This window comes from Staurois parvus, unplaced genomic scaffold, assembly GCF_062004578.1.
Source record: "Staurois parvus isolate SC_StPar_1 unplaced genomic scaffold, SC_StPar_1.0 ptg000013l, whole genome shotgun sequence".
Taxonomy (NCBI): domain Eukaryota; kingdom Metazoa; phylum Chordata; class Amphibia; order Anura; family Ranidae; genus Staurois; species Staurois parvus.
The window spans coordinates 16,798,842-16,814,950 of NW_028317809.1; the positions used below are offsets into that span (position 1 = coordinate 16,798,842).

Here is a 16,109-nt window from a genome sequence, read left to right on the forward strand (position 1 = left end):
ACTCCCCCTCTCTGTTGGGGTCCCTCAAGGCTCCGTCCTCGGGCCCCTTCTCTTCTCCATCTACACCTCCTCCCTTGGCCAACTCATACACTCTCATGGCTTCAACTACCACCTATATGCCGACGACACACAAATCTATCTCTCAACCCCCCACCTCAGTCTCTGCCCGAATCACACACCTACTGAGCAACATATCAGACTGGATGTCGCTCCACTTCCTTAAACTAAACCTCTCCAAAACCGAGTTTCTTGTCTTCCCCCAGCCCACACACCACCCCCCATTGACTTCTCCATCACATCCAACAACGCCACCATCAAACCCGCCCCACAGGCCAGAGTACTTGGTGTCATTCTGGACTCCAACCTATCCTTCCAGCCCCAAGTCCAATCTTTAACAAACTCATGCAGACTCCACCTCCGCAACATCGCCAAAATATGCACGTTCCTAACCCCAGAAACCACTAAACAGCTCATGCAGTCCCTCATCATATCACGACTCGATTACTGTATCTCCCTCCTTACTGGCCTGCCTCGCCGCTGGCTATCCCCGCTTCAGTCGATCCTGAACACGGCTGCCAGACTCATTCACCTTTCTAACCACTCCATTTCCTCCACCCCCCTCTGCCAATCCCTCCACTGGCTTCCGATTGCGCAACGGATGAAACTCAAAATTCTAACACTGACGTACAAAACTATCCACCATACTGCCCCAAATTACATCACCGACCTAATATCCAAGTAGCACCCAGCACGCACACTCCCCTCCTCACAAGACCTCCTTCTCTCTAGTTCCCTGGTCTCCTCCTCCCATGCCCGCCTCCAGGACTTCTCCAGGGTGTCACCCATCCTCTGGAACTCCCTGCCCCAACCCATCAGATTATCACCTACTCTCCTCTCCTTTAGGCGCACCCTGAAAACCCACCTCTTCAGGGAAGCATACCCCACCCCCTGCTAACTTGTCAACCTCCTCCACTCTTCCTACCACCCCATCCCCCACAGCTATCTCCTCCTGTGCTACCATCCCCTTCCTCCTAGATTGTAAGCTCAAAAGAGCAGGGCCCTCGATCCCCTCATGTTTTGCATTGTATTGTTGTTGTTCTGTCACATGTTCTGTCCCCCTTTGTAATGTACAGCACTGAGTGAACTATTGGCTCTTTATAAATACTGTATAATAATAATAATAATCAGCATTCGGGGTGGATGCCATATGGCGTCCTCCCGCACATGCGCAGATCGCGCTCCTTCACAGCCGCGCAGCCTGTCACCGACCGTGTACCTCGGACACGGCCGATGACAGATCTGAGTATCGGCCCCCGTTGCCGGTACCATGTGACCTGCTGTGACCAATCACAGCAGGTCACATGACAGTTGTATACAATGGATGGCTTCATTCATGCCATCCATTGTATACTAGTGTCTAGCTGTAAATGGTCACAGCTAATCACATGCACATGTCATGTAATTAGCTGTGGCCAAATCACAGCTAAGCACAGAAAATAAAAAACCCTGAATGAATCAATGTCATTCAGGTAAATGCTTGCTTATAGCAAAGTAATTATTTGCTATAAGCAAATTGTGTAAAAAAAAAAAAAAAATACTGATCACTTCCCCAAAGTAGTACAATGTTACTATGGTAACATTGTAATACTTTGGTCATAGTGAAATATGAAAAAAAAATCTTAAAAAAAAGAAAAAAAAATTAATAAAAAATAATAAAAAAAATATATATTTTTTTTTTCATACTGTCACCAGTCAGTGTCCCTGTTCACCGCCATGCCAGTTATATGATGACGCTGTACTGCACTGGTGACAATATGTAAAAAAAAAATAGTGAAACTAATTTTTTTAATTTTTTCATTTTCCGAAAAATTATGACAAAAAAAATACAACTTCAAAAAACTCGCCATGCCTCTTATGAAGTACGTCGGACTGTCTACTTTGCAAAAAGGGGTCATTTGGGGGATATCTGTACTGTTCTGACATTCTTGGACCTCAAGAAATTAGATTGGCTGTCAGTACTTCAGGATTGATCAATATTCAGATCTATACCATAGTTTGTGAACTCTATAACTTTCCTACAAACTAAAAAATACATCCTAATTTGGGTTATTTTCACCAAAGACATGTAGCAGAATACATCTTGGCCTAAATTTATGAAGAACAATTATTTATTTGCAAACTTTTATAACAGAAACAAAGAAAAACATGTTTTTTTTTCAAAATGTTCGGTCTTTTTTTGTTAATTTAGCAAAAAATAAAAACCCCAGCGGCGAAAGAAAGCTCTAGTTGTGTGAAGAAAATGATAAAATTTTAGTTTGGGTACAATGTTGTATGACCGCGCAATTGTCATTCAAAGTGTGAGAGCGCTGAAACCTGAAAACTGGCCTTAGCAGGAAGGTGTAAAATTGCCCGGTATTGAATTGGTTAACAGAGCATGTACGAGAAGTTCATTGTTCATCAAGGTGATCATAAACACAAGCATTTAAAAAAAATAAGAAACAGGTCTATGCTTTCCTGTTCTGTGCAATAGAATTGGACAGAGCGACCCCAAACATCCTCTTCTTGGGACCTGAGCCGGCACTCCTGGCTCCTCCTCTTCTCAATGGAACCCTTGGGGGCTGTTCCCAAGCCCCGCTGTCTGCATCTGCAGACACAGACATCGGGGCTTGGCCCCTCCGCTTTCTCCCTCATCACCGGCTTTGAATGACAGCAGCGGGAGCCAATAGCTCCCACTGCCTTTAGCAAATCCTGTGAGACTAGGAAGTGAAGAGAGACAAAAGCTGCAGATGTGCACAGCGCTGGATTGAATGAGGGCTCAGGTAAGTGTACGGGTGGGTGAGGGGGCAATTATCATGCCTTAGCATTTTTTACCTTAATGCAAGGAATGTAATAAGGTAAAATTGTTTAGGCTTTATAACCACTTTAAAGCTTAACTCCAGCTTTCTGCACTTTAAAATAGTTTGTTTTGACTAAGCTGATCCGAACGAACTATGACCTTCACAAACAGATGTGACTGCTGTGAGCGCTTTATAAACTTTTTGTAACCTCAGTTACATACAGTATACAGTTTTGTGTTCCGGAAGCCATTCAGAGGAAGCTTTGGATTCTCTGAATGAGTGACACCATTCACTCGCCTCTCCATCTCAGTCAGTCAGAGGAAAACTTGAAGCGCATTGCTGAGCCTGGCCCAATTATGTTTTGGCAGCCTGAAATTTGCTGCTTCCTTGTATATATTTATTCACCAATATAACACAGAAATTAAAGTTTTTTTTTTTTCAAGATCAAGTAGATGAGACTGGTGAGAGAAAAGTGATCTGGGAGGCATAAAAATTGTTTATACTTCCTAGATGACTTATCTTGCGCTTAGAAAAGCTTAACTCAGGAAAGCCAGTGTAAATGAAGACTAAGGCAGCCCACAAATGAGACAATTTTTCTCATTCAACCAATGAATTGAACATAAAACTGACTTGATTCCCCCATTCTCACACTTGGTGTGGTATGGGGATTCCTCCCACTGAACTATTGTTTTCTCACAGCAAATATACTTTCCTGCCTTCAGAATACACTGATGAGCGGATCTTCCCTGAGTGGAGAGAATTTAACAAGGTAGCTTCACAGTGCCCATACATGGATCGAAATTCAGCCCGTCCTTGCTTAACCGGATGAATTTTGATCCATGCATGGCTGGCTTTGGAGTGCTTTTTAGCAACCTAGGCCAACACAGTGGAGTTGATTTGCTATAGGCAAATAAGCTTTTCACTTTGCAAGTGTAGTTGCACTTTGCAAGGGAATGTACCTCAGAGCTTAGTGAACTTGTTTATGATTTGGTATTCTTTGCAAAGTGAAACTTCACCAAGTTAAAAAAAACTGCATTTTTTTGCACAGGAGTAGATAATGGAAATCAGCAGAGCTTCACCTCATTCACTCTACTCTGGGGAAAATTCCCTTACAAAGTGAACAGCCTAATTGCCTTTAGTAAATCAACTCCACTGCATGCACATTTTATTTAAAGAAAAAGCGTCATAATAACATTTGTGACATCTGCACTTAGAGTAGCCATATTTTAGAAAAGAGCTGATCTGACTTCCCAGCAATAGATTACTATAATAGTGATCTGTTATCTGCTGATAACAATGAGCCACGCATCACTAGTATAAGCCTCTTTTGCAGTAGACAGAGGTCAAGGGGGGGGGGGGGGGGGGCAGGAACTGGTATTTTCTGATCTAATCCTCTGCAGAAAAAAAGTGAAAAAACAAATATTAAAAATGTAAAATCAATATACAACATCTCCTCTCTGCATTAGCTCCCGGGCCTCAACAAATACGCTGGATGCTTTGGATGACATTTGTGTTTTTAATGCCTGAGCTTCACACATATTTCCATATACAGTGTTTGGAGTTTTACTTATCGCAAACCTACAGTATATGCTTATTTGTGTCAGCACAAACTCAGCTTTCAATTTACAAAACAGATTATTTCCAATATACATTGCAATGTAACGTCAAAAATCATAAATTAAAAAGTGAATATTGGCTTTGTATTTTACAATCTTGCTGTTACAGTACAAAACGATGTGATATCCTTTTAGTCAGAAGGTTTTGTCAGTTATAATTTTAGGTAAATATGTGGACTTGCAGGAGTGAAGTAAATGTTTGTATTACAAAACATTACAGAAAAATGCAATTTTTTACCTTAAACTTAGGTAATAAAAATATGTATCTGTCTCAAAAAAAGTAAAATATTGTAATAAAGTAGGCTACAAAAGTTAAAAAAGTATAGGGTACAAAACTGAGGCACCTTTGAAGTAAAAAAAACCTTGGGAAAATTATTGTATACTATTATTATTATTTATTATAATATAATATTCTAGACTGATAGATGAAAACAGTTTACTTGTGCTCAAACCTTTTTTAAATCCTTCTAGTTTGTTTGTGTTTTAGGCTCCATGTACACATAGGCGTGATTCTTCCCCCGATTCCAAATCACACAAAAATTGCAGCAAAAAAAGGCATCTTTGGCACCCAAAACGTGGTGTAATTTTGCTACGATTGTCACGTGACAAAACGCATGGCAATTAAGGCAAAACACATTTGTAATAACTTGCATGGCTCAGGGCCAAAATTTGGCCCTTGAACTTCTTTGCTGCAATAAATGAGCATATTGTAGCCCATTCAAGTGAAAAGTATATGATGCTATGGCATATGTAAAATATTTATTCTCTTGTTTTGTTTATTACAGAGTGTGGAGAACACTGCCTGTTCTGCACTGATACTAGTCATTGTAGTCAGTGTGAGGCCCCATTCTACCTGCTTGATGGACAGTGTGTTACTGAATGTGGAAAGCACCATCTTGTGTCATACTCTGATCAAAGATGCCTTGGTAAGGACACTTTTATTTTATCCACATATATAGTGCTGATATATTCTACAGTACTTTATGAAGACCATAATCCACTCATATAAGTCCCTGCCTCCGTGGAACTAACAATCCAATTTAATTTTTTACAGTTAAAGATTTTGTTCTAAGCCATTTATGGTAGAGAGTTTACCTACTGTATGTTTTTGGATTATGGGAAAGAACAGGAGCAACCTACTCAAACACAGAGAGAGCATTTACCCACATGTAGCTTGCCTGGTGGGAAATGGATTGGTGACCCCAGTAATGCAAAATCACACTGTTAACCACACTGTTAACCACTAAGAATGGGCATACACAGGGAAGATATCTTCCTCAGAATCATTTCCCATCTATATCTGCATTAGGATCACCACTGTACTCGTGCAATTCACCAAACAGTTTGAATCAGCACATGTGCTTTTCGCTACCTTCTTTTCCAAGTATAGCTGTGCTATCATTTGTGTTGGTGAGAAATATAGTGTCTCGTATCAGTGGGAGGAATAGTGAGGCCCGGATAAAGGCCGCATGAAGCCCATAGACCACAGTTTGGAGGCCACTGGCTTAGAGGACTAACATTTAGGCATAGAAACACATTATATTGCTTTGTCTGAACTCTATTACTCCCCCTTCAGCAGAGATTAATGACCAGTATTTGTGCATTTTGTCACAATGGATTTTATATAAGAGAGATAAATATATCAGGGTTTATCTTAACACCTACCATTTAAAAAGGGTGTGTTTGCTATTTTGCTTTGTATTTCTGTTATTAAAATGAAATCAACACATTATTCTCAATGTAAAAAGTTAACAAACCTAGATAAGGACACTTATTTTCAACAGTTTTTTAGTTTTCAGATTTGAAAATTACAGTCACATAGCAAAAATTAAGAATCTAGTCAATGTGTTAAAGGGTTTTCACTGCCATACATGGGTATTACTAAAGTATCTTTATTTTATAGACTGCCCTTCTGGATGTCTTGAATGTGATCACTCACGGCAATGTAAAATCTGTGACAGCCAGACATTTTTAAAGAACCACCACTGTGTGCCTCACTGTGGGATAGATTTTCTGGGAAATATTAGGACCAGAAGATGTGAAGGTGAGAAGCTAAATGTTCACATTTATTCATTACAGAGATATTGTTCTTAGTTTTTACACAATGTCTTTCAGCAGCATGATTCACACACATTTGATATGGTATACCTGTTATTAAGCTAGTGGTCGGTCTGCTTTGCACTGAAAGCATAATGTCTTATTTTATAAATGGTATGTAGTGATGAAAACTTTGAGCTAATTACGTAGGCTGTATTTAAACCTATCCATTCGCTTGACAACCCAGGTTTTTGCACAAAATATTATAATGCACTCAAATTCACAAAATATTTGCATGAAAACAGCAGGGTGTAGGGCTTATAAGAAAGTGTAAAACACTAATAGTCGTGATATGATAAAAGAAACCATACATCATATATCACATATCGAGACTTAGTAGCAACTTATAAACATGACGTTTAAAAGCATCAATATATTAGATGACAGTTCCAAAATAAGTGACAAAAGTGACATAGTGCAAATGCATGTAAAATAAATAGGTGTAATGCGTCACTAATCAGTGACTCGCCATGTGCACGGTGTCAGATAGAAGTCCAAATATTAAGGTGCCTAAAAGTCTTCTGAATCCAAATTGCTGGTCCTAATGATTGGTGATGAGGAAAAGTGTAAAGGCTGCGCACTCACCAGATACGCAATCACACTGCGCATTTAGAGATATCAATCTCAAAGAACCAGTGTGTCCCCTTTAAAGGTCTGGTCAGGTCTGGTGCCCCTCTTAAATCGACATCAACTGCCCATGGATGGCTCGCCTCCTCTGTGGATTGTAGGACCTCGAGGAGCTCAGAAAAAAGGAGGCCCATAGCGTGATACCGTATGAACAGAGGGTGCTTTATTAGCCAGGTAAATAAACAAAAACCACTGACCAGTATGGTGATCCAAGATGGCTGCCGGGACCGATATGGTGCCGGCAGCGTGACGTACTAGTGCTGTAGCCCCTTACTGACGCGTTTCGTGCGATGGCACGTACTCATAGGGGGGCCTGCATAAAATATTTGCATTGCTACCCATTATGAATGACACCCCAGCACACATATACAATGTTATCTAGATGCCTGCACTTCAGTATACTACAATGCATGTATGTAAATGTACAGCCCTGGCCAAACGTTTTGAGAATTACACAAATATTAATTTTCACAAAGTCTTCTGCTTTAGTGTTTTTAGATTTTTTTGTCAGATGTTACTATGGTATACTGAAGTATAATTACAAGCATTTCATAAGTGTTAAAGGCTTTTATTTTAATTACATTAGATTTATGCAAAGAGTCAATATTTGCAGTGTTGACCCTTATTTTTCAAGATCTGTGCAATTCACCCTGGCATGTTGTCAATCAACTTGTGGGCCACATCCTGACTGATGGCAGCCCATTCTTGCATAATCAATGCTTGGAGTTTGTCAGAATTTGTGGGAGGTTTTTTTGTTCACCCGCCTCTTGAGGACTAACCACAAGTTCTCAATGGGATTAAGGTCTGGGCAGTTTCTTGGCCATGGACCCAGATTCGATGTTTTGTTCCCCAAGCCTCTTAGTTATCACTTTTGCCTTATGGCAAGGTGCTCCATCATGCTGGAAAAGGCTTTCTTCATCACCAAACTGTTCTTGGATGGTTGGGAGAAGTTGCTCTCAGAGAATGTTTTCGTACCATTCTTTATTCATGACTGTGTTCTTAGGCAAAACTCCCTTGGCTGAGAAGCAAGCCCAAACATGAATGGTCTCAGAATGCTTTACTGTTGGCATGACATAGAACTGATGGTAGCACTCACCTTTTCTTCTTCGGATAATGTTTTTTCCGGATGGCCCAAAGAATTGGAAAGGGGATTCATCATAGAAAATTACTTTACCCTAGTCCTCAGCAGTCCAATCTCTGTACCTTTTGCAGAATATCGTTCTGTCCCTGATGTTTTTCCTGGAGAGAAGTAGCTTCCCTTCTTGACACCAGGCCTTCCTCCAAAACTCTTCACCTCACTGTGCGTGCAGATGCACTTATACCTGTCTGCTGCCATCCCTGGACAAGCTCTGCACTCTTGTCAACTTATCTTTAAATTTAAAGCGTTACTAAACCCACAACAGTAAAATCAGTCTGTATATGCAGTAAAGCATGCTTGTTATACTCATTGTGGAACCTAAGAGATTAATCCTCTGCATTGTTTAAAAATTCTATTTGATCCGGACTTCTCTGACCCGACCCTAATTCCAGTGTCCCCCTCTTATCTCCTGATAAGACATTGTGTGGAGACACTCTGCACATGCTCAGTTTGGTATGTATTGCTAGAGAGGTTTTTTTTTTTTCTTGGGAGAGTGCATGTGATCAGCGCAGGGCCAATCACCACTGTCCAGACAGAGGTCAGGGGTTCTGCACCCTCCTAGAGCAGAAAGAAAACTCCTCCTACAAGCTTTAACCAGTGCTCAGCTGGACACTGATAGAAGCCACAAGATTGCTCTAACTGCTGATGAGAAAAGGTATTTAGCAGTTTATATTTACTAAACAAACTTGCATTTCCATGTTCTGTGTTCTGTGGGAGACCAGATATTGTGAATGCAGGGTCCTGGGTTTAGTAACAATTTAATAATTGGTTTGAAAATGCTGGCTAGCACATTTTCTCTTCACTTTTGACTTTTTGTACAACTAAAAGTACAAATGTCCCTTAAATTCTGTAAGTAGCAGCAACCTTTTGTAAGGTTTTCTTTAGTAAAGTTTTGATGTGAATTTCTAGTCTTATGACTTTAAAATATAGAACAGCACACTCAAAATGATTATTATTTTATATATATATATATATATATACACAATAATCCTTGGAGCTTACAATCTAGGAGGGAGGGGATAGTGGTACAGGAAGAAAAGCTGTGGGGGATGGAGTGGTAGGAAGAGTGGAGGAGGTCGGCAATTAGCAGGGGGTGGGGTAGGCTTCCCTGAAGAGGTGGGTTTTGAGGGTGCGCCTTAAGTAGAGGAGAGTAGGTGATAGCCTGATGGATTGGGGTAGGGAGTTCCAGAGGATGGGTGATGCCCTGGAGAAGTCCTGGAGGCGGGCATGGGAGGAGGAGACCAGGGAACTAGAGAGAAGGAGGTCTTGTGAGGAGCGGAGAGTGCGTTTTGGGTGGTATTTGGATATTAGGTCTGTGATGTAGTTTGGGGCAGTATGATGGACAGCTTTGTACGTCAGTGTTAGGATTCTGAATTTGATCCGTTGGGCAATCGGAAGCCAGTGGAGGGATTGGCAGGGGGGAAATGGTGGAAACGGAGCGTTTGGTGAGGTGGATGAGTCTGGCTGCCGTATTCAGGATCGACTGAAGCGGGGATAGCCTGTGAGGAGGGAGTTGCAGTAATCAAGTTGTGATATGATGAGGGAGTGGATGAGCTACTTAGCAGTTTCTGGGGTTAGGAATGTGGGTATTTTGGCGATGTTGCGGAGGTGGAGTCTGCATGAGTTTGTTAGTGATTGGACTTGGGGCTGGAAGGATAGATTGGAGTCAACAGTGACACCAAGTACTCTGGCCTGCGGGGCAGGCCTGATGGTGGCATTGTTGGACGTGATGGAGAAGTCAGTAGGGGGTGGTGTGCAGGCTGGAGGGAAGACTAGGAGCTCGGTTTTGGAGAGGTTCAGTTTAAGGAAGTGGAGCGACATCCAATCGGATATGTCGTTCAGTAGGCTTGTAATTCGGGCGGAGACTGAGGGGGTGAGGCGAGGGGTCGAGAGATAGATACAAATGCTTCTCTACAGTGAAGGTCTGTTACATGGATGAAAGGAATCCCAGTGACAATATTTGCACTGGAGACATTGAAGTGTTGTATACATGTTTGTTCTTCTGAGAGGAAGAACTTAAAAGAGATGCATGGCTTTTAAAAAACAACAACAATATATTCACCTAGGTGAATATATCTGTCTCCCGCTGACTCTGTAATGAGAACTGAGCGATCAAACACTGCTGATCACTCAGTTCTTCCCTTCTCTCTGAGCAGAGAACCGTGACTGTCAGTCAGCGGTTCTTTGCTCTCCCCTCCAGCGCTCACTGGATTGCTGGGCTGTGCAGGGGGCGAGAGGGACTGGCTTAGGCTTTGAGTGGATTTCTGAGAGGCTGAGACAGATGCTGGTCTAGGCTTCTGGGTGGATCCCGACCATGATCATGATCTTTTCAGAGCCTGGACCGGCTCTCTGACTACATCCGACAGCTGGCTTCAGCCTGCTTTTGGCCAAAAACAGGTCACAGGAGTGCAGAACGAACTGCACTCTTGTGATCCATAAGAGAAGTAAGAAGTATAGCCAAAAAAGCTTTGGCTATACTTTTGCTGTAAAGGAAAACTACAGTTTTTAATTATGGACTTGTTTTTAGTTATTACTATGCTGGAAGTAGAACCTACATCTGTAATAATGCTGCTTCCCTGTACATACATATTTACAAATTATACACCAAAACCATCAGATCTTTATTACTTCTAAGTTCATGCAGTGCACACTCTGGCAGTCCAGCTCCATCTTTGTTCAGGCATCGTCCAGCGTCGACGTCTACTGCTGGACTTGGATGCTGGCACACAGATAACAGAGTAATGTCAGTCCTGCTATCTCTGCATTTCTTAGTTTTGTTAACAAATGTCCCACACAAACCGGCTCCCTATTCCTGCTTAATACCTAATGAACTACTACCGAGTTACAATGCCACAGTGTCACGTACCTGATTGGAGACTGAAATGATGAGGTTGGCCTCACTTGTGTCACTAGCCCTGACCCCACTGGAAGTGGAACAGAGGGTGTCTAGGGACCAGGGGGACAAGAGCGCCAGCAGATGTTGTTTGCAGCTGTTGCAGCTGGAGACTTTGGAAGACTGATGAACCTCCGATTCAGGAACAGTAGTGATATGGTATGGTATACCTACCTACTGGTATGGCAGGTCGCCAGGTGTGCACCAGAGTAAGACAGGAAACTGGGATGGGAGACAGGAGCAATGTCATAGGAATAGCCGGTGTCATCAACGGGCGGACAGTGAGGTACCAAATCATAACCAAGCCAAAGTCAGGAGCAGAGCCGAGGTCAAGAACAAGTATCAAGCAGGAGAATAATCAAAGTCAGGTCAGGAACAAGCCGGGTCAACAACAAGGGAATCACACAAGATCGAGCAGGAAACGGGGAACAGCTGAAGACCAGTCAGCACTTAGCATAGGCCGAGGAACCCTTTAAATAGTCCGTCTGGCGCCAATCTTCGCCGTGCGTGTGCACGGTCGTGCATTTCTGTGCGCATGCGCACGACCGATCACTCTTCTCCGGACATTTCTATGTGCATGCGCATTTCTAGTCGCCAATCGTCTCACCGGGATTCCCTTACACACAGTCTGATCATTGAGAGAGAGGAGATTGAGACAATGTTTCCTCCTGCCTGCAGCAGAGTGATAGTATTCCAGTATAGGTACAGTCATTGACTAGGATTTAAAGACTGCCTTTAAATGATGATAGTGCGCTTGATCCAGCATAGCCTGTATATCATAGTTTTCGACAATGGTGGACTATGCCTGCATGATGTGTGTCCATACTGCTTTCTGTAGTTTGAATTAAGGGTGCATGGGGCAGGGTGACAATGTAGGAAACATTTACAGACAGTTGTCTCCCTGTTACAGGCAGTGACTTAAAAACATTTCAAAAGTAATTTTCAATGATTGTAAATATGCAGCTTTCATTGAAATGATATCATATTAACTTGCAATGAACAACCTTTTTAACACATTAAAGTGACACTAAACAATATTGCTGTTCTCCATAAATATTACATACTTTGCCACTACTTAATGGTCCTGTAATCTATTTTTCATGAAATTGCATCTTAGGCCCCTTTCACACAAGTGGTCCGATAGGGTCTGTCCGTCCGTTTTTCAGGCAGACCCAATCAAACCCTATATTCTCCTCTCTGGAGCGGCAGTTGTAAACGGACTTGTGTCCATTCACACCTGCCTACCTCCTATCCGGTCCACCAAAAACAAACGGAAGGGCATCCATTCCACTCCATCTGGATGGATTCGATTGGAGGGCAGTAGGGTGTAAATGGACAGCTGGTCCGTTTACATCTGACTGCACATAGATAAGAGTGGGCTTTGTCCGTGTCCGCTCTGCATAAGTGGAGTGGACACAAACTTGTCTTCCACCCGCTCCATTCTGCTCAGCAGGGGATCAGCGGAGAGATCCCCTGCTGAGCTAAACGTATCTGCCCCATGTGAAAGGGGCCATGCTATTTTTTCTCCCTCCTTGTAATGTCCTCCCTGAGCTCTAGAACCTTTTCTTTTCACCCTCATTTCCATTTGTTTGGAATGAGCAGAGGATGTTAGTTGTGGTCATGTGTACTTCTCTATGCACACTAATAATCTAATAGTCCCTAGTCCATCTCAGGAGCGAGCAAGAGAGATTAGCTATAATCCTACATAGAGTGGGACCATGAAGAATGAATGTAGCCACCCTTTAACAGCAAGCCAGATCACAGTGATAAATAGAATCAGTTACCAAACTTGTATTTTCAAAAGCAATCTCAAGATTGTCTATAGAATAAGCAGAAATCAGGACAGGCAACCCAATGTTTGGGGCCATGCACCTGCACAGATGTCGCATTGGGTGCAGCAGCTGTGTCTGTGCATCCCAATTGACAGCTGTGGGACTGCCTGCACGAAGGTGCACGCAACAACTGTGCATCCCTGTGTGGCTATATATGGCCCTGCATAGGGCATGGATTGAAACACCCTATATGAATGAGGCCTGTGTGCAGAGCTGTGTTGTTCATACAGCCACCAATACAAGTGAATGGCTGTATGCAGCCATGTTCAGGCAGACACCAGTGCCTTTGCATCAGCATATAACTTGGTATGCTTGTACAGTGCTACTTCCCAGATGCACCACTTTTGCATTCATGCTCAGATATGTTGATGCAGAAGCCATCAACATTTACCCAAGCATGGCCACATGCAGCCATTCACTTGTATTGTCAGCTGTACATGGCTGGTAAGCCTCTGTATGCATGAGGCCTAAAACTGAAACATTTGTAAAACTGCAAGACCAAAAAGGACAGGATGAAAAATTTTGCTAAGTGAGGGCCTAGTGGCAGCATGTGGGTTTGAATCACCAAAAAAGGGCATGAAAGTTTTCTTTGGAGAAATGAGAACCCTTTTTAGGTCTATAACTTTTTCTGTCTACAGAAAAATTAGCAAACTTGTTTTGGATGTTATGAGGATTCAGAATCTGTGTAACTACTTCAGTCACAGAGCCTCCCTTTCCCCCACCCCATAAAACCAGATTTTCTCTTTTGTTTTTAGAGATTTTACACCATATAACTTTTTATATCCTAAAAGCTGTACATTTTAATATATAGGTTTTTAATTTGGTTACATATTTTATTTATCTAACAGTTCTTCAGTATCTCAGTGATAATGTTTCAGATCATGGTTGGTCATGTAATTGGTAATGGTCTTATGAGCTAACTAGTACTGCAAAAGAGTAATATACAATACATTGGGGTTGATTTACTAAAGGCAGATAGACTTTTCACTTTGCAAAGTGCAGTTGCACTCCGCAAGTTCAATTGCTCCAGAGCTTAGCAAATGACCAAAAGCTCTGCTGACTTTTATCATCCAATCATATGCAAGCAAAAATACTCTTTTTTTATTTTCCTTGCATGTGATAGGGTATTCTTGGTAAAGGGAAACTTTGCTTCATTTACTAAGGTCTGGAGCAACTGCCCTTTTCAAAGTGCACAGTCTATTTTCCTTTAGTAAATCAACCCCATTGCATGCTACTTAAAGCGGCGTTCCACTCGACCTATCAAAAAATAAAAGTCAGCAGCTACAAAAACTGTAGCTGCTGACTTTAAAAAAACAGCCACTTACCTGTCCAAACAGCCACTTACCTGTCCCTCGGTCCCATGGTGTGTCCCCCGCAGCTCATTTCACTGGCCATCCTGTATTCCAGGAGGCCCTCATCTTCAGTGTGGGCACCCGGCTGTGATAGCTTGCGGCTTCACAGCCGGATACCCACTGCGCATGCATGAGTAGCACTGCTCTTCGTGAATGGTCCTGTAGTCTTCTGGGACCTGTCACGTGTCCCAAAAGACTACAGGGAGGGAGGACACCTTCCACACCTAGGCGATCGGGCCAGAAGTGGGAGCAGGTACCTGTCAAATTGGGTACCCGCTCCCCCCTCCCGCTCCCCAAAGGTGCCAATCCTAATGGGGAGCAGTCCTTAAAGTGGAACTTCCCCTTTTGGGTGGAGCTCCGCTTTAAATATTTCCAAATACATATTTTTGCAGTTATATGGTTTATATTTTTTTGTAGGTCTGCTTTAAATAAAGTTATTAATTCTTTTACATCCAGATTGCTGAAAATATATTTATTTTGATGTTTTGGTATGTTAAAACAATTCAGTTTTCGTTGTTGCAATGAACTTGTATATAACTATACAGTCATGGCCGAAATTGTTGGCACCCTTGATATTTTTCCTGAAAATCAAGTATTTCACACAAAAAAGGTATTGCATTAACACATGTTTTGCTATACACATGTTTATTCCCTTTGTATGTATTGGAACAAATATAAAACAGAGGCAGAAAAGCAAATATGACATAATGTCACACAAAACCCCAAAAATGGGCTGGACAAAAGTATTGGCACCCTTAACTTAATATTTGGTTGCACACCCTTTGGAAAACATAACTGAAATCAGTCGCTTCCTATAACCATCAATAAGCTTCTGACACCTCTCACCCGGAATTTTGGACCACTCTTCCTTTGCAAACAGCTCCAGGTCTCTCTTATTGGAAGGACACCTTTTCCCAACAGCAATTTTAAGATCTCTCCACAGGTGTTCAATGGGATTTAGATCTGGGCTCATTGCTGGCCACTTCAGAACTCTCCAGCGCTTCTTTGCCATCCATTTCTGAGTGCTTTTTGACGTATGTTTGGGGTCATTGTCCTGCTGGAAGACCCAGGATCTTGGACGCAAACCCAGCTTTCTGACACTGGGCCCTACAGTGCGACCCAAAATCCTTTGGTAATCCTCAGATTTCATGATGCCTTGCACACAGTCAAGGCACCCAGTGCCAGAGGCAGCAAAACAACCCCAAAACATCATTGAACCTCCACCATATTTTACCGTAGGTACTGTGTTTTGTTCTTTGTAGGCCTCATTCCGTTTTCGGTAAACAGTAGAATGATGTGCTTTACCGAAAAGCTCTATCTTGGTCTCATCTGTCCACAAGACGTTTTCCCAGAAGGCTTTTGGCTTACTCAAGTACATTTTGGCAAACTGTAGTCTTGCTTTTTTATGTCTCTGTGTCAGCAGTGGGGTCCTCCTGGGTCTCCTGCCATAGCGTTTCATTTCATTTAAATGTCGACGGATAGTTCGCGCTGACACTGATGCTCCCTGAGCCTGCAGGACAGCTTGAATGTCTTTGGAACATGTTTGGGGCTGCTTATCCACCATCCGGACTATTCTGCGTTGCAATCTTTCATCAATTTTCCTCATCCGTCCACGACCAGGGAGATTAGCTACAGTGCCATGGGTTGCAAACTTCTTGATAATGTTGCGCACTGTGGACAAAGGCAAATCTAGTTCTCTGGAGATGGACTTGTAACC

General features: G+C 42.4%; 1 protein-coding gene across 1 annotated transcript in view; it reads left to right on the forward strand.

The window, feature by feature from the left end:
* FRAS1 (Fraser extracellular matrix complex subunit 1) overlaps window positions 1–16,109 on the forward strand; it is a 680,896-nt gene that overhangs the window by 409,010 nt on the left and 255,777 nt on the right. Inside the window, exons 25-26 of the mRNA XM_089676214.1 lie at window positions 5,239–5,379; window positions 6,357–6,497. Of these exons, the coding sequence (XP_089532340.1) occupies window positions 5,239–5,379; window positions 6,357–6,497 (282 nt within the window). The remainder of the gene's footprint in view (window positions 1–5,238; window positions 5,380–6,356; window positions 6,498–16,109) is intronic.